Genomic DNA, 18,910 nt, shown 5'->3' on the forward strand with positions numbered 1-18,910 from the left:
TCCCCACCCGGCTTAACCCTCTTTTCTCAAGGCGGTGGAGCGGCGGTCAGCAATGGCCGCCACAAAGAAGCTGACAGCTGGACAAGATTGTGCTGGAGGAAGAAGGAGAAAGTTTTGAAGTGAAAGTTTTTTGGCTGAACTGGGACTATAAGATACAACTATTATCCTGAAAATCCTGATTTTTTGAAAGATACTTTGTTTCCAGAAGAGATTTACAAGCGGCGAGTGAAAGTGCTTAAAGAGAAAGTTTACTCTCCTTCCACATGGATTTAACAAATGGATATTGAAAATCCTGCTATTTTACAGAAGGTAAAGATTTAAAGCTTTCTGTTATAAGTGGGAAGGGAGAGGACAAAAGGAAAATTTTTATTAAAATTTTGTTGGAGGAGATGCCTGGAAGATTTTGAGATTGGAAGTTAATTGCAATAAGACTTTAAAATACAGATTGGGTTTTTTTTTCCCTTGCCAATTGATATTACCCCAGGAAGAAAAAGTGTGAAGAACTTTGTGCTCTGTTTGGATTGTTTGATGACTTTGGGATTTTGGGGAATTGTTTCAAGCTTTGAATTATCTTGGTTGTTTTAAGAAGAAGAAGAAGAGAAAAAAGAAGAAGAAAAGGTTTATAATGGCTTTATCTGTTGATGAACTGAGAGAGGAATATGGTAAAATAAAAAAAGAAGGTAAAGACGGTGTGAGAGAAATTTTTCGCTTTTTAGAAATGGCGCTTGCCACTTATCAACAAACACAGCAATTAATGGAGGAGGAGGAGGAGGAGGAGGAGGAGGAGGAGGAGGAGGAGGAAGAAGAAGAAGAAGAAGAAGAAGAAGAAGAAGAAGAAGAAGAAGAAGAAGAAGAAGAAGAAGAAGAAGAAGAAGCCATCTTTAACGAGTTTACAAAGTTGATTAAAAAGGACATAAGACTTAAAAAAACATCCAAGAAAGAGAAAAATAAGATGCAAAATCAATACAATGTTAGAAAGCAAAAGAAAAGAGAAATACAACAGAGAGGGGAAGCTAAGGGGGGGTAAAAAGACCAGAAGGGATAAGATAGGAAGGAAGAAGGGGGAAAAAAGCCACAAAGGTATGAAACAAGATGTGGAAAAGAAATTTTTTTTAGGGATAATGGGTAATGCATAACTTTGTTCCAAAATGTTTCTGCAAGGTACATGATAGTATTGTAGTATTTGTATTATGGTATTTGTTTTTGAGATAGATAATTGGAATGCTATGAGACTTAATGTTTAATTATATATTTAATTATTTTATGGATTTACTATTTTAGTAAGTAGAATGTACTAAGCAGAATTAGATAGGGAACTAGGTGTTACCTTAAATGTTAATTTAGGGGAGCAATGGAAAGGCATTATACTTCGATTAGTGATTTCAGGAGAATTTTTTTTTTTCTAATATGAATGAGATAAATGGATAATTGGAAAAGAATGGACAAAAGATACAAATATAATGATTTAAATTAAGATGAAATAAATAAAATAGAATTAAGAAGAGTGGAAAGCGGGGAGAAGTTATAATGAAGATATAGAAGGGTAATAAGATAGGTAATGGCATATAAGTTGAACATGAATTTAATTGAAGTCCATACAAAGAGAGGTAATCCGGGGCCAAGCTACTTTTAAAAATAAGTTTTATGTTTTTGTGTTTTGTGTGTGTATGTTTGATTGAGATTTAATAAAACCTTGGGAGAAAGCGAGAAGAATATTTGTAAACAAGGCAGAGGGAAATATATGATGAGTATAAAATGGATAAATATAGAAGAAATGTAATTGAATAAGAGCAAAGAGAAATAATGAGAAATTTGCTAAAAAATATTTAAGTGGAAATGGGATATATTAGAATTATATTGTATAAAATAATGTTTTATCTGCCTTGTAAAAATTTATAATGGAAAGAAGTTTAATGTCTTTAATGTCTAATGATGCTTTGTTTGTCTTTAAAATTAATAAAATTTGTTTCAAAAAAAAAGAGTATCTTGGTGACGTTTCGGCGAGGTCCCACTCGTCATTCTCAGGCTGGTGCTTTCGGCTTCGTGCCAGTGCAAGCAGTGCGTGATCGGAGCTGCCATCTCTCTATAAATACTGGTGGTGGGGGCTGGTGTGCTGGGCTGGTTGGCTGCGCTGCTGCCTCTTGTTTGGTTGATGGAGTTGATGTTGGTATAAAGGGCTGTGTGATGGCCTTGTGAGTTTTGTTGTGGAGATGTCCTGGATCTTGTGCTGTAATCTCCTGGGTCGTTTGTTTTGTAGTGATCTTTTTTCCATTAGCCTCTCGTGTTTTAACGGCTTGGGTAATGGGTTGTATGATGGGCTTGCAAGTTCTTTTGTTGTGGTGTCCTGGGTCCTGCGTTGTAATCTCCTGGGTCGTTTGTGTTTTGATCTCTTTTCCATTAGCCTCCTGTGTTGTAACGGCTTGGGTAATGGGTTGTGTGATGACCTTGTGAGATTTATTGCTGTGGTATCCTTGGTCTTGTGCTGTGATATCCTGGGTCATTTGCTGTGTTGCAACTTCTTGAGTTCTTGTGGTGTAATTTCCTGAGTTTTCTGATGTGATATCCTGAGCGGGTGGCCGTGATGTAGCATTCTGGGTTTTAGTCTGGCTTCGAGTTTGGGCTGTGGGTCTGTGTTCTTGGCGTGTGTCAGCTTGTTTGCCAGCTGTCACACACCCCCGACCCCAAAACCAAACAAGCTGACACACGCCAAGAACACAGACCCAGACCCCAAACTCGAAGCCAGACTAAAACCCAGAACCCATTACCCAAACCGTTACAACACAGGAAAAAAGATAACTACAAAACAAACGACCCAGGAGATTATAGCACAAGATCCAGGATATCTCCACAACAAAACTCACAAGGCCATCACACAGCCCTTTATACCAACATCAACTCCATCAACCAATCAAGAGGCAGCAGCGCAGCCAACCAGCCCAGCACACCAACCCCCACCACCAGTATTTATAGAGAGACGGCAGCTCTGATCACACACTGCTTGCACTGGCACGAAGCCGAAAGCACCAGCTTGAGGATGGCGAGTGGGACCTCACCGAAACGTCGCCAAGATACTCTTAATCTTACATGGGAAAAGACCCGAACACATCTAGACAATATATATATATATATATATATATATAATTATAATATATAATATATAATATATAATATATAATATATAATATATAATATATAATATATAATATATATAATATATATTGTGTGTGTGTGTGTGTATGTTTTCTTAAGTTTTCGTGGGTACTTACATGTATGGTATTCAATTTTGTTCGGGTATTTTCCCACGTCATTATAGTTGTGCTTTTAAAGTTGTAGCAACGTTTCGGCAGAATCTCATCTGCCATCATCAGGCTTCTGTATTGTGACTCACAGATCTGTGAACACAATACAGAAGCCTGATGATGGCAGATGAGATTCTGCCGAAACGTTGCTACAATTTTAAAAGCACAACTATAACGACATGGGAAAATACCCGAACAAAACTGAATACCATACATACATACATACATACATACATAATAAGACGACTGGGCGTATAAGACGACCCCCAACATTTCCACTCAAAATATAGAGTTTGTTATATACTGCCGTATAAGACTACCCCTCTTCCACACACCTTCCACTTTTGCACTTTTTTTTTTTTGACGCACTTTTCTGCTTTGGACAATTTTGAAATGAGCTAATCCAATTTTGAACCAAGAATATGCAAATAGCTATGGAGTTTAGAAATGAGTTTTAAAAATATTTTCATTGCTTACCATTAAGCGTAAAATATGTTGTAAATAAAATGAGAACACAGGAAACGTTCTCTTCTCAATACAGCTGATCTCTCTCTCTCTCTCTCTCTCCCACACACACACCAAAAACCGGACACTGAAAAGGCTGCCAAGGAACAGTATATTCAATGCCTTCTCTTTAATCAAGAAACAAGGAATTCCTTAGAATCTTTTTTTCCCCAAGTGGCCCTCTTTTAAAAAAAAAATGGAGGTAACACTTTCATTCAAAAAGTCTTCCAGTATCTGGAGTCGCTCAGACATATTGAAGTGAGGCAGGAGAGTAAGTGAAATTTGAAATGATCCAGCTACCGTTTTCTTCCCCTCCCGCCCGAAGGCCATTATCTCCACGTCAAAACGAACGAGGAGGCAAAGAAGCCAAACACGCTAAAAGGATCTCTTTATTTTCCTACACAAGGTCACACCTACTTTTCCGCATTCAAAGGACAACCCTCTCTCACCACCACCACACACACACACACACCCCAATACCCGCAAACAATGTTCTGGGCATTAATCACCATTGCTACATTAACCTGGTAAATTTATACCCTGCCTCCCCCAGTGTTGCTTTGACGGCAGGATTTCACACAGCGGGCGCTCGCTCGCTCTCTTCTCCGCTCTCCCACCGTCTCGCACATGTTGGAAGCACCGTAAAACCTGATAACCCACCCGGGGCTCCCCATCCTTAACCTACAGCCGCCCGCATGCAAAACCTGCGTGCAAAAGAAAAAAAGAAAAAAGAAAAGTGCGCCGCACGTGAGGATCTTCGAATCCTCTCCTCCCCACACCGCTAAGGAAGGAAGAGGGGGAAAGGTTGCGCAGCGCGTGGCAGTGACACCCGCCACACACACACACACACACACACACTCCCCCAGCCTCCTCCCGGCTGCAACTCAAGCTCGAAGTGGGAGTCGGAGTCCTCCCGGCGTATAAGACGACCCCCCACTTGGAGGCATGTTTTCAGGGCAAAAAGTCGTCTTATACGCCGGCAAATACGGTACATACATACATACATATGGTATTCAGCTTTGTTTGGGTATTTTCCCACGTCATTATAGTTGTGCTTTTAAAACTATAATGACTTGGGAAAATACCCAAACAAAGCTGAATACCATACATGTAAGTACCCATGAAAACTTAAGAAAACATATATACATACATACATACATACATACATACATATTTTTCATATTTCTTTTTTTCTTTTTTATGCACCTACTTTTTAAATTCTTCTTTTAGTTTGTATTTTTAATATTGTAATCATAATATTTAATAAAATTATTATAAATATATATATCAAAGACCAAGGCAAGTGAATTTGACAACCAGAATGGACCAAAGCAGATGAACTCATGTACTGTGCTAGAATGTTTACTAAAGATGGGGAAATGGATAGAGAAATTTTTGAAGATGTGCAAACACTGATAGAAAGATGGTAGATTGCATGCAGCCTGCTATTATTAGCCTTTCTTGAAAGAAACAAAAATGTCTCTGTAGCATAATATATTAAAACTCACAATGTTACATGGAAGTTCATCAGGAGAAACATAAATGTAAGTTGAATTCAGTGGGAATGAGGTAGTTACAAGTGTGGGTAAAACAAGAGGAAATAAGATCAAGTATGAATGTGGAGTGAATATAAAGTGAGTGAGCAGTAAGAAAGAAGAACATTGAGATGGTTTGGCCATATAGAGAGAATGAATGAGAATTCAATAACAAATTTATTGAAAGGAAGTGACTAGAAAGGATGGAAAAGACAAAGTTATGCTTCAATAGATTTCCTAACTTCATGCCTCTAATTGCTTTGGCTTACCAAAGCAATTTTGTGCTTTGTACAGCACTACTCACTCTGAAAAGGAACAACACGTTGGATATGTACCTTTTAAATTAGGATTCTATAAATATGTACCTTGGAAGAAGCTTCAGTGAAAACAATGAAAGCTATTTTCAAGTAAACACACAGAGTATTAGGCTACAAATATTATATGGACTTCATATAATGAGGTATAAAAAGGATTCTCTTTTGATGATAGGTTCCGCTGTGATAAGCTCCTAATGTATAGGTTTTTTTAAAAAAATGGTTGAAGTTACCTTTGTGTTCTGCACATGGAAGTTCCTCATGCTCTTTTAAGCTTTTGCTTTGATGTTTGACATCTTTTACCAGATTACTTCATTTTTTCCTTTTCTGTTTAATTATGTTGCAATGCTCCAAGTTCTTGGAACAGAGTAAGATTAAATACACTGTTTAAAAAAATCAGATAAATTATAAACTATTTGTTTGCATTTTATTAGACTTTATTAGAAAATAAAGCTTATGGCCCAATTGCAAAATATTTACTCCTTTTATTCTAACTTATTTTTGTTGCATAAAGAATTTATATTTTATTCAGTCTGTGTGCAGCCATTGACCTTAGTGAAACAGCAACTAAAAATGCTCCGGAATGTACGTGTGGAAGGATGTATCTATTTAAAATCGATGGACTTTTGTGGAATATTTTTTTGTAGTTTGGGGGCAATTTGTTATAGTTTAGATTTGACACCACATTGCCACGTAATGCTAATTTCCGTCTTCACACCATGCCATTTATGCATGTGATAGCAAAGATTGTGTCTATGCATAGCAAATGAAATGTGCTACAGTACAATTAGGTACTATTTGCTCTATGCATTTGCAAGCCGTGCAGGTGTGTAAAACTGCAGTGGCAGGTTCATACGAGGCAGCGACTGTGAACAGAAAGTAAGAGAACACGTTGTATTAGACTTGCACTGACACGCGAATTAAATGCTCAAATAGGATTCTACCCGAACACAGAACTTCTTCCATTTCACTGCCTTTTTACGCTTTGCCATACCAAGAAATTCCCGTGGGCTGCATATGCCGTGCATACAATATAGATAAGAGCATCAAACGTGGGTGTCATGTGAATAAATGCAACCTGTTTGCAGAGGTGCCGGGTAACCGTCAATCGCAATAGGTGCAGGCGGCAGCTTGCACGTATGAATGCAGTGCGGTATATGCCAATGCTTCGCGGTGCAGTCAATAACATGTGGATGTAAAAATGGTGACTGATGCATGTGTCGGCGCAGTGTAAGCGCACGCAACAGCACACTGGCATATTCCAGCGAAAGGCAGGACGTGATCCCTCCAACACAAGTCTTGCTGTTTTCATGAATATGGAAAAGAGCTACTGGGGGAATCTGCCGGCAGGCGAGATTCGTACGTTTTCTGCGCAAAATTTTTTTTTTTTTAAAAAAAGCCATCAACTTCGTATTCCCTCCGCACCGCTACAGCAGGACCACCCCGGCTCTTCTCGCAATCCAATCGGATCTGAAGGAGTAAGACCGAAGCAGAATAAGAGAAGCCACTGCCTAAACCAGTCCTCAGCGCTCGATTGCTTTCGACTGAACCCGGGCGTTTAAAGGAATCCTCTTTTCGCTAAAATCTCGCCCGCGTTGAACTTGGCTCCTCCTTCGGGCAGCTCTGGTTCGTCTGACCTTTCCAAAGGCTCCGCCCCCCCCCCCTCCCTTCCGGGCCCGCCCCTCTCCGTGCAGTTCGGCCTAACCGCGCGCGCTCCCAGGGACCGCCTCTTTCGAGGCCGGCTCCGCCCCCCTCCTCCCTCGCTCCACCTCACCCGTTTTCCCTCTCCCCTCCTCCTCCTCCCCCATTTCCTCGCTCTCGCGCTCCTTCTCCCCCAACTCCCCCCCACCCGCCTCCCTGTCAGTGCGGTGGCTGCGCTGGGAAACATGGCGTCGGAGGGGATGATTTTAACGAACCACGACCATCAAATCCGCGTCGGGGTTCTCACAGGTAACGAACCGCGACGGGGAAGCCGGGCAGAGGTGGCCGGGCGGTTTGGGGCTCTCCGCCAGGCCGTTCCGTGCAGGGTGTACCCGCCGCGGGCGCCGCGCCGCTGCCGCCGCCGCCGCTGCCACCTTTCTCCTCTGTGGCCCCGCCGCCGTCCCTGCAACGAGACCCCCGAGCGCCGCTTGCCGGGGGCTCCTCTCACTTCCTTCCGAGCTCGGGCTGGGGGTTCGGCTGAGGAGCAGCGCGGGCAAAGCTGCCGCCTTGGCGGGCGAGCGTAGCGGTGGTGGGGCTTTGGGCGCTGCTCTGGTTGCCGCATGCGGGCGGGAGGCTCTTCAGTGCCGCAGCCTCGAGTTCGCCGCTCCCGCTGGGGACTGGCCCGTAAATAACCTGGGGGAGAGAGTGGGTGCGAGGAGGAGGAAGAGGAGGAGGAGGAGGCGTTGGTGGGGTGGGGGGTGAGGGGTGAGGGGAAACCAGCCCGGAGATACCGGCTTTGCCTGGGGCGCGGAGGGACAACCGGGAGACTCCGGAAAAGTACCTTGCTGGACGGGCGGCGTGATTCCCTCCTCTTGTGCCGAGCCCGGCGTGAGGGGAGCGGAGTGGGAAAACCACTGCCCCCCCCCGTCCCCCCCCCGTTCCTCCCTTTCCCCCGGACCGCTTTCGGCGGAAGGCACTTCTTCTGCCCTTCCCTCCTTCTTTTCCCACTCTGGGGGAAAGCCGCGAGCGTTTGAAGCGTGGAGAGAGAGAGAGAGAGAGGAAGGATCGTGGGGAAGGGAGGGGGGGGTGTTGTGGGGGAAAGGCACGGTCACGAGTCTTGGGTGGAAGCCCTCGGCAACCTGCCCGCGGTGGGCCCACGTTCCCAGTTACGTTGCTGGGAGGGAGGGAGAAACGGCAGCCGCTGCTCCGGTAGCTTCCTCCACCTTCTCCTCCGCTCAAGCCTTGGCGAGCGGAGCAACCGAGGGACAGTTTACCGACGCCTCCACATTTATCTTTAGGTGGCGCTGGCAGCTGGGAATGGGCCCGAAGCGTCCGGTCCTTCCAGTTGCACCGCCGGCATAATAAGTGAGTGGAAGGAGCCACCGAATCAAGGAACAAGTCCACCCAACCTGAGGAAAAAGTAGCCACCGGGGGTAACGGGGAACTGCTCTCCTCTCCCCGAGCAATATTGTAGAAATAGCTGACCGCATCTCTTCAGAGACAGCATGTGAGCAAGTGGCTGCAAGTGGCCCCTTCTTTTACCAGTGTTCCCTTGCCTGGGTGGTCCTGCAAAAGAGAGAGCAATAAAGAGCACTGCCTTTTGTATCTCTTATGCTTGCACTGGGCTGGATAATCGTTGGGGCTGAGCCTAACTTTCTCCCTTAGGGGAGAAATGGTGAGTGAGGAGAGACAGTGGCTGTTCTCTCTCATTGTTGCTTCTTGGGTTGATAAATATCTCTGGAACTGCCATTTGTTCGGGCACTTTGGTAGGAGAAGATGAGCAGAAGTATAGAGAAGGAGGAATGCTTCTAGCAGGATGCCCTTCAGTGGCAGGGGTTGGGAGTGAAGGTGTTCTTGAGATGCTGAAATATTGTTAGTTATGCCTATTATGCCTATTAGAGATGCCGGCCCTACCTTTGGAAAATAACTTCCAGGATGTTGCCTATTTTTGTGGTGAGTTATAAAACTAAAGCTTTTATTTTTCCTTCCGTTTCTCATTTTAGGGTGTTTTGACTTGTGAACAGTAAGTAAAATGGCTCAGTTATTAAATAAATTGGAGATGTGGAATTCTCTCCCTAAAGTGAATTGTTTCTTCTGCACTTTAAACACATTTTTCTAAACTGGGCAGTGAGATTTGTTTTTGTACTGAAAAATGAAAGGAGATAAATAGAGAATGAAAGAAGATAAAATAGTGGGAAGCTAAATTGAATGGCTAATTGGAAATGTGTTTATGTAGCCTTGGTATGAAATCAATGACTCCCTTAAAAAGAGTGTTCTGTGTTGCCATGTTGCATGCTTGGCTGTCCCAGATTTTGAGGAAGTCTATGGTCGGTCTATGAATAGCTAATTGGAACCTTCCTGAGCCTGAATGTGACAGAGGGAAATCCCTGAGTCGGATGATGCGCTGTTCTCTTCCCTTAGTACTGAAACTACCAGTTACTGATATTCATTATCAGTAGCTGCTAATAGAATAGATTAGAATAAGTAGTTTTTTCCTCTTTTTTCTTTACTATCATAGCATATAGAATATAAAACTATGGAAGGTGCTGATAGGAAGAAATGTACTCCATATTAACCGTCTGCGTGCAGGTAGAAATTGGCAATAAGCAAAATTTCTGGGTTTTCCACCTATGTCTTTGGAAGCAAGTTTATTTATAGAGACTACAGCCATATTGGAGGAGGTAGTTAAATGTGAAGTCTTTATGTATTTCAAATTTTATTTTGGAGTTTAGTATTCATTTGATTTACCTTTCATACAGAAACTCAAGGTTTCATTCACAGCACTCCTATCATTTTTCCTGGCAACAAAGCTGGTGACATAAATGGTAGGAAGAGAGATTTACTGGCCCAAAGTCACCAGGTAGGTTCTGGATCTGAAGGTAAACTGGATCTCCCCAGTACCAATCTAACTCCCTAAGCCAGGGTTTCCTAATCTTGGCAACTAAGAAGTGTGTGGATTTCAACTTCAAGAATTCTCATAAATGGCTATGCTGGCAGTAGAATTCTGGAATTTGAAAGCCACGCACCTGAAAATTGCCAAAGCTAGGAAATATTGTCTTAATCACTATACTACATTATGTTGCTCTATAATTACTGCTTTTTTAATATGACTTTTGAGACTAAAGCAAGAATAATTGGGCTTTTTAAAAAAACAGTCGTAAATCTATTTTATATATGGTAAAATCAAGGTGCTCCTGTATAGTTGCAAATGTCAGTGATCTTATAGTATTATAAGCATACTGAGATTTTGACAATAATACTTTCAAATAAGAAAATAGTGTCTAGTTTTGTTTCTTGCTTACTAGAGTAATCTGACAAGGTCATAACTGTAGCCAAATACATTGCAATCAGAAGCTACATTTTTAAATTATGATATCGATAAAGTAATTAAATATACTTTGTTAGTGTTTTCTTAACTCCAATTCCTATATAACTAACTGAGTTGAAGGAATTCAGCCATAGCTCCTGAAAACTGGCGCACTTGAAGTCCAGAATTTTAGATTTATCTTTATTGTGTCTTTGTGTCTCCCTACTGGGGGAAGCGGTTTGGCCACTTTTATGGTGATATTGTACAATAATAAAAAATATTTAATTTCATAATGTGAAGTAAAATGGACAGCATTATTTCCTTAAATAATTCATTGTAGGAGTTTCTTGTATAAGTTTTACACCGGTATTATTAATAATACTTGACAAAATTATTTCACAAAGAATTTCTAGTGGCAAAACTATTATTAAATGGTAAATACATATTTTTTCTTAACATCACTCAGTCTTATTTTAACCCTGGAATGTAAACTATTATATTGAGTATTTAGCTCTAAACTACTTTTCAAAGAATAGGGAGTATTTAATATGTATATTCCAAACTCATTAATTTTCTGTTAAGCTGGAAAAAACGATTAAGAAATATTGGGCTTGAAACTACCAGTAGCTTTGGATGAGTTCATCCAAGATTGTCTAAGTGCTGCCACAATGCATGTGCATTTCTATCATGACTTTCTTTAGTTGGGCTGCAACATTTATAGCTTTTCCTCAAAAGGTAGTTGTTCCATTCCCTTTTAAGTACATAAAGTGCTATTCTACCTACCTATCTACCTACCTATCTATCCACCCATCCATTCATCCAGCTACATGCACACACACAGAGAGAGACATTGATGTTCTGTGTTTTATAATTCTGTAGTACTAGATAACCTTTATAACATTGCAGGGAAAATGGCATTATAGCTTAAAAATATAAAATACTGTGAGTTATAAATAATATTATAAGATATGTTATTATGATTATGTTCTCATTTCTGGGTTGAAAAACTGCTGTTCCTCAAAATAAATAAAATGAGGCAAAATCACTTTAATAAGGTATTTTATGTATCCAGGTATGTGTCATAAAGATGATATTAAAACATAAATATGATAAAGGAAAATTCATATTAGTGCTCAGATGCCCAAATTATCACGTAATAACTAAATAAAATACATTAACATATAGACTTATTCTATCCTTACTAGGTTTTCAAGCATCTTTTTTTCTTTTTAAATCAGATTATAGTTCCTATAAATGACTTGTGTATTAGCAAGTTGCATGGAGGAAATTGACAATTTGTATCTTTCATAGCAAATATTTATTGCAATCAATGCTACTAGTTACATACAGCTTATGGTTTGGCTATCTTCTGCATAGTCTACAAAACTCACCCTCCCCCATTTCATGCTCTCTTGTTGATTAGTCTCTCCCTTTCCTAAAGTGCAAATGTGTAGTGTTGGGAAGAGAGACAGAGTTGACTAATTGGTGTTTTCCTCAGCTGTTCCAGCATCAGTCTGCTGTTCACACTCTTTCCTAGCTGATTAGGTGATTGGTGCTATCTGTAGGTCAGTGGGTACGAGGAGACTCTATATTTATGTGTGTGCATGTTTGTATCTGAGAGGAAAGTGTACTGACTATGGACCCTTCTCATTTGCTGGGGAAACTATACCAAAACATGATTATTAAAGGTAAAGGTATTAAAGATGCTGTTAACGGTGAGATCAGTAATAGTTTAATAAAGATTATTGAACTGAAATTGAGAACATTTATGTCCTAAGCATTCAAGTTGCTTATGAAAGGCTGTTCTATGTTGTGCATATTTAATGAATATGCAGTTTCATACTGTTGATTGTCTTGTTAAAAAGTGTCTTGAAGAAGCACTGTACTGCTGAATCAGGCTCAATAAGAGAATAAAAAGAATGTTGATGTATAAAAATATTAATTGTTTACTTTATAAATACTAATTCAATTTTGAAAGAACTGGTAATATTTGTTTAAATGGTGATGAGTATATATCAAAATCTCAGTTAAATTTGCTTTACTTGCAAATTCATAAATGGAATTAAAAATGTTAAAAATGTTAATTTCTGTATAATGTGAGCAATTGGTATAAGCTTGGTTTCTAAGTCACTTGTTAGTTTATGCAAGGGATTCATATTTAATGTGAGCTTCCTATTTGTCAGTTCCTCCTGTCTTCCCAACATTATTTTTCTGGATGCTTTAGGCCAGGGGTCTTCAAACTTGACAGCTTTAAGACTTGTGGACTTCAACACCCACAATTCCTCCTCCAGTCATGTTAGCTCAAGAATTCTGGGAGTTAAAGTCCACCAGTCTTAAATTTACCAAGTTTGAAGACCCTTGCTTTAGGTTCTTCAGCTTTCTAGGAGGGAAACAGGAATGAGCATAATTATCTCTTTCTTTTTGTCAGTGGGATACATTGTGCAGGTAGTTCCATTCACAACAAATTGAGGTGCTCTAGTAGGTGTTCAAAATATATCTAATTCATTTCCAAAATTGGTAAGACAACCCAATAAGGTTGCATTTTCTCAGTGGAGAAGGAGTATGGGAATGCTTTGCTTAAGACTTTGAAGTCACTTCGTAACTGAATTGACATATAAACCAGTGACATTGTCTGTAAATCAATACACAGTCCAGTAAAATAATACTGTGACATTTAGTCAGAATTTTTTTCTGGCCAAAATCCCTTTGTTAATATTGCTATGAGAAGCATTACTACTTTAAAGTAAGTTCCTGCTCACTTTTCTATATATGTATGGTATAGTGTTCTGTGATTTATTGACTTTTGATCATAAAGGATATTACTCTTCTTTACTCATTACCATACTGATGAGAAATAGCTATGGATTTTTACATTGTTTTTGTTTATATAAAGGTTGAACACTACCTTCACTCTTATAACTTGCCAACAGATGGCAGTACTGATGGACCAGAAGCTCTGATGTGTTCTTTAGCATGTATACTTTCAGTTCAGTTGATGAGGAGTTGATGTGAGAAAATGTTATATTGTTGTTGTTCATTAAATGGAAGCCTGCATTGAATAATTATTATTATGCTTTAAACAGTGCACTATGATTGATTTTTGACAGCTGAAGGAATTCCTTTATTTGAAGGTTATTTATGGTGATGATTGTTGATAAGTTGAACTGAGAGAAGCTTATTTCTGTGATCAAGAATGGGTGATTTCTGTGATCAAGAATGGATGAATGAACTATGATAGAAACCAATATCACACAATAAAGATTGATGAAGTGTTTAAAAGATAGTTGGCAGAATACTCAAAGAAAAAATACTATCAAACCTATAGGTCACATTAATGTGTAATTCTGATGTTACTGTTTATCAGAAGGTTTGTGCAACATAGAATCTTTGCATGGTAATGACAGAAATATAGTATTCAGGTCTGAAATTTACCATCAGTTTTCATTCTCTGAGAAGGAAGGTGAGAAGTTTAATCACAGCAAATTGACAACTGAACAAGCATTGATTTATCTTTATGATCCACAAATGAAGCATCATTCAATGGACTATCATTACAAAGCTTCATTTGAAAAAAAATCAAAACTGAGACTTTGCCAGGAAAACTCCTAGTTACAGTTTTTTGGGGTTTTTTTTGGGGGGGGGGGGGAATGCAAATAGTATGATTTATATAGATTTCTTTGAATTTGGTGCCACTGTCTACTCAAGAGTATTACACTGCTGTAGTCAAAACTTTAAACATCAATCAAGCAGAGTTCAGAAATACAAGCTCTACATTTTGTAGAGCAAGATAACATTTGGGTTTCCACCACACAAGCCACCAAAGAGTTAGTTGTGAAGTTGGATCTCACCATCTTGCCCCCATCTGCCATTTGGTGTCATGTGAATTACATCTTTTCCCAAGGCTGAAGGAATGTATTTAGGGGCATCTGTTTGACTCATGTGAAGAGGTGGAAATAATTAGTACTATCAGGACTTGATTGAAAATGTGGAGTACTTTTGTGATGGCTTTATGAAACTTGTTCATCGTTGGCAGATATATAGGAAACAGTCGTAATTATGTGAAATAAATACCGGTAGCAAAAAAGTTAGTTTCATTGGAATATTTTGCTGTTCCATTTATTAAAATATCTTTATTTAAACACAATTTATAGCGGTGGAAGTATTGGTTCTTATTCTATCCTCTTCTTTGAATAGATAAACTGACATATATATTATTGATGCTACAGCAAAAAAAAAAAACCAAGTCTAATTAGGGCTACAGAGATTTATAAGATTAATATAATTTGAGAGCAGATTTGAATCAGGAGTTGTGTTAAAACATTAAAAAACCCTCAAAACAGTTCATTTCATATGCATACAAAGAATGAGCAAACATGAAATACAGTTTGCTTTTTATGAATGACTAAAAGTTTTTCAAAACTACCTGCAGTCAGCGATGCTATGTTTTTCAGACCCAAAAAAGCCAACAGAAGCATATTGATGCTTCTGAAAAATGATGATCAGCAAGCTTGCCAGATAGATGTTGTAATGTGAGTGCATGATCAGTAAGGACCATGGAGTATTAAGGATGTAGGTATTCCATTGTATCAGTGCCTTTAGATAACATTATGTCCCAAGAGAAAGCATCTGGTTGACTCAGTTCCTTGCTGTGGTAAGTAAAACTTCAGGGTAGATGTCTGCGAAAGTTGTGCAAAAAGTTTTGAATTTTAAATCAGTCATTTCAACCTTACTGGAAGTGTGCTAGTGCTATTCCAGAATTGTTTCATGCTCACAGCAATGCTATTTTCAGTTTAAAAGGTTCAGAAACACTTCTCATAAAATAACACCTGATTTGAATTCTCAATAAAGTATTTTGCTATTTTTTTGTTTTAGATAGGCTGGAATAGAAAAGGAGGCAAATTTGCAAGTAGTTGTGACTGGAAGTGGGAGGTGAAAGGCATGGTGATGGTGGGAATGATCTGGACACTTGATGTGATGAGGCTCAGCTGCTTGCAGAACCTTAGCTACAGTAGAATGTATGATATGTAGTTTCTTTACTTTGAAGGAAACTTCTGCCTGTTTACAACATGTATACTTGCATATACTTACATTCATTTTTGTTCTTGAACTGTAAGCGATGGATGATATGGCAGGAATTCCACTTTAATCCAAACAATAGCCAGGTTTCAGTTCCGGCTACCTAGATAAAACAGCAGATGTGAGAGTGGCAATGGGTTTTTTAATAGACTTACTTATTTGTATTTTATTTTTATTTATTTATTTATTTGATTATATTGCCACCTATTCACCATGGCGACTTGAGGCGGCTTACACAATGTAAAATCATATTTAAAACCAAAAATAAAAATAAAAACAAGAACTAACAAAAAGAATCAAATAAATTAGTAAAGTACAATAGAACAAAATTTCAGAAAACAAATTTTTTTTTTTGCAAGTAATGAGTATAACAAGACAAAATATAAACATAAATATTAATAAAATCAACATAAAAATAAATTAACAATAGGAAGCTTGTGAAAGAAATGTATCTCTACATCTTTTCTAAATCTAAACCACGAGAATGTGGGAATCGAATGTAATTTCTGAGAAAAATTCCATAGCTGGAAAGCTATGCAGGAGCGGCTCTTTTCCACATGCACAGGCTTTTGACAATGGACTTTTCTGCAGTTCCTGACATCTGAAGAGTTTTATAGTGGTTTGGAACAGATGAGCGTGTAATTTATTAAAGCAAACACAACTCCTTCAATGAGTTATAATAGGTGTGCTATAATCATCTTTCCTTATGCTCCACAGTAATTTTTCCAATTTTACTGCAAAGCACATTGCAACAGACTTTTGCATGTTTATAAATTAGCTCATTTTGCTTTTATTGAATATTACCAGTCATGAAATTATATTGCAGTTTTTTCCACAAGGTCTCCTACATATATAAAATAAGCAAAGATCTGTATGTCAGCTGAGTTTCTCCTAACGTTGTGTTTTCCCAATTTTATATTCATTTCATTCCATTGCTGCATATGTTTGGACCTAACAAATATCAGTATTTTTTAATATTTACCTAAAATATTTTTGTAGAGTATAAGTAAATTTAATATCATGTTTGTATATATTTTAAAGGACTGTCAGAGGAATGCCAGGATAGGAGCTTTACACACACAAAATACCGCATTTAAACTAATGAGGGAGGTTATTCTAAGATGATTATAATAATACAGTAGTATGAGTTAATAAATGCAAGTGAAAATATAATGTATACTTTGCAACACCTAATAAGCCATGGTGCTGCAATAGTTAGAATGCAGTATTACAGGCTAACTCTGTTCACAGCCAGGAGCTCAATCCTGAACCACTCAAGACCTTGCATCCTTCTGAGGAACCAGAATGTTGGGAGCAATATGCTGACTCTGTAAACCGCCTAGAAAGTGTAGAAAGCCATTTCACCAAACACCAAGCGCCGTAAGAAAACGTGCCACGGAGTATTTATCCCAAAACATGCTGTAAGCTCCGGAAGGGACTAGTTGTATTGCACTATGTAAGTCTTAAGTACTATTGCTATTGCTAATAAGTACAAACCAACACACACACTTTATTTCTCAATGTCTCAACTCCTTCCCTTATTTTCACTTGTGCTGTATTTCAGCTTCTTTTTTCTTTCCTTATTTCAATGGCTGATAATAGAATGCCTGTGAGTTCTCCTGGCTATCTTTCTGCCAAAGTTTTTAATTTTCACAGTTCTACTGTTCAATATCTGAAGTGCCATAATTATGACACTATTCACAATTTGAAACTCCTTACCATGATGCAGTCCATCCTCCAGGTCTCACCACATATTCTACAAGGATTTTCTTCCCTCCTTATCTCAGGGCCAGAATCTCTGGACTTGCAGGCTCCACTTCATGCCACATTTACCACTTTCCTGCAGCATCTACTGTAATCCCCCCACCCCCAAAACCCTCCCCCCAAGCCTTTCTCTGCTTTTCCTACCTGTTTTAATATGCTGTGTACAGCAAATATACACTGCTCAAAAAAATAAAGGGAACACTTAAACAACACAGTGTAACTCCAAGTCAATCACACTTCTGTGAAATCAAACTGTCCACTTAGGTAGCAACACTGATTGACAATCAATTTCACATGCAGTTGTGCAAAAGGAATAAACAATAGGTGGAAAGCAGAGGCAGTTAGCAAGACATCCCCAATAAAGGAGTGGTTCTGCAGGTGGTGACCACAGACCACTTCTCAGTTCCTATGCTTTCTGGCTGATGGTTTGGTCACGTTTGAATGCTGGCGGTGCTTTCACTCTAGTGGTAGCATGAGACGGAGTCTACAACCCACACAAGTGGGTCAGGTAGTTCAACTCATCCAGGATGGCACATCAATGCGAGCTGTGGCAAGAAGGTTTGCTGTGTCTGTCATCATAGTGTCCAGAGCATGGAGGCTGTTGAGGTAATTCCCCGTTAGGAGAATGAGCGCATACAGGGAGACGTATAGAGAGTAGTGTTGGAATAATACACACAGAGTACACAGATACACTGTACAGTAAATGTAGGTTTTTACTTCCAGAAAGGTTTAAGCAAAGTCCAAAATAAGCAATCCAAAGTAATTCACAAGTAAATCAGTCAGTTTTCAATCCAGGGATAATCCAAATATCAAATTCCAGTGTCAAAAACAGTTCAGTATCAGACTTACATTAAATCCAGTAATATCAGTCAATTAGAAGAAATGGAGGAACGGCAATACTTTCCAACAGAAGGAAACAGAGATACACTCACACTCACTTCTGAGACTCAGACCAGAACAAACCAGGTTTCTGGCTCCATCTTATGGCCGTTTGAGAAACCACACCTAATTACAGTTTTGCATTTTCTTAAAGTTACAGTTTTAAAATGTTTATCCTGGTTTTTATATTTCTAACCCAAGTACCTGTTAGGTGACTTATATTCCTAACAGAGGCACTACTAGGAGACAGGCCAGTACATCAGGACATGTGGAGGAGGCCGTAGGAAGGCAACAACCCAGCATCAGGACCGCTACCTCTGCCTTTGTGCAAGGAGGGACAGGAGGAGCACTGCCAGAGCCCTGCAAAATGATCTCCAGCGGGCAACAAATGTGCATGTGGCTGCTCAAACGGTCAGAAACAGACTCCATGAGGGTGGTATGAGGGCCCGACGTCCACAGGTGGGGTTTGTGCTTACAGCCCAACACCATGCAGGACATTTGGCATTTGCCAGAGAACACCAAGATTGGCAACTTCACCACTGATGCCCTGTGCTTTTCACAGATGAAAGCAGATTCACACTGAGCACATGT

The 18,910-nt window shown here is 39.4% G+C and overlaps 1 protein-coding gene and 1 long non-coding RNA gene across 32 annotated transcripts in view; one reads left to right on the forward strand and one right to left on the reverse strand.

Annotated features, from left to right (window-relative positions):
- Positions 1-6,053: 6,053 nt before the first annotated feature.
- LOC148133372 (uncharacterized) lies at positions 6,054-8,870 on the reverse strand. Its single transcript, XR_015746712.1, has 2 exons — positions 8,703-8,870; positions 6,054-7,986 (listed from the first exon to the last, which is right to left on the reverse strand). It is a non-coding gene; the product is annotated as an uncharacterized LOC148133372 (long non-coding RNA).
- The window catches only part of GPHN (gephyrin), a 241,640-nt gene continuing 230,053 nt past the window's right edge, over positions 7,324-18,910 (forward strand). For 3 of the 31 annotated variants that reach the window (XM_026671162.2, XM_087951543.1, XM_087951547.1), the window contains exon 1: positions 7,443-7,602. In XM_026671162.2, the coding sequence (XP_026526947.1) occupies positions 7,539-7,602 (64 nt within the window). In that variant the 5' untranslated portion in view covers positions 7,443-7,538. Of the gene's footprint in view, positions 7,603-8,241; positions 9,247-9,294; positions 9,317-18,910 lie in introns of those variants that run through there. The other 28 variants (XM_087951551.1, XM_087951538.1, XM_087951554.1 and 25 more) reach the window with 21 other exon arrangements.

The sequence above is a fragment of the Notechis scutatus genome, chromosome 1 (genome assembly GCF_049901735.1).
Source record: "Notechis scutatus isolate UNSWTSFEM ecotype Mainland chromosome 1, rNotScu1.2, whole genome shotgun sequence".
Classification (NCBI taxonomy): domain Eukaryota; kingdom Metazoa; phylum Chordata; class Lepidosauria; order Squamata; family Elapidae; genus Notechis; species Notechis scutatus.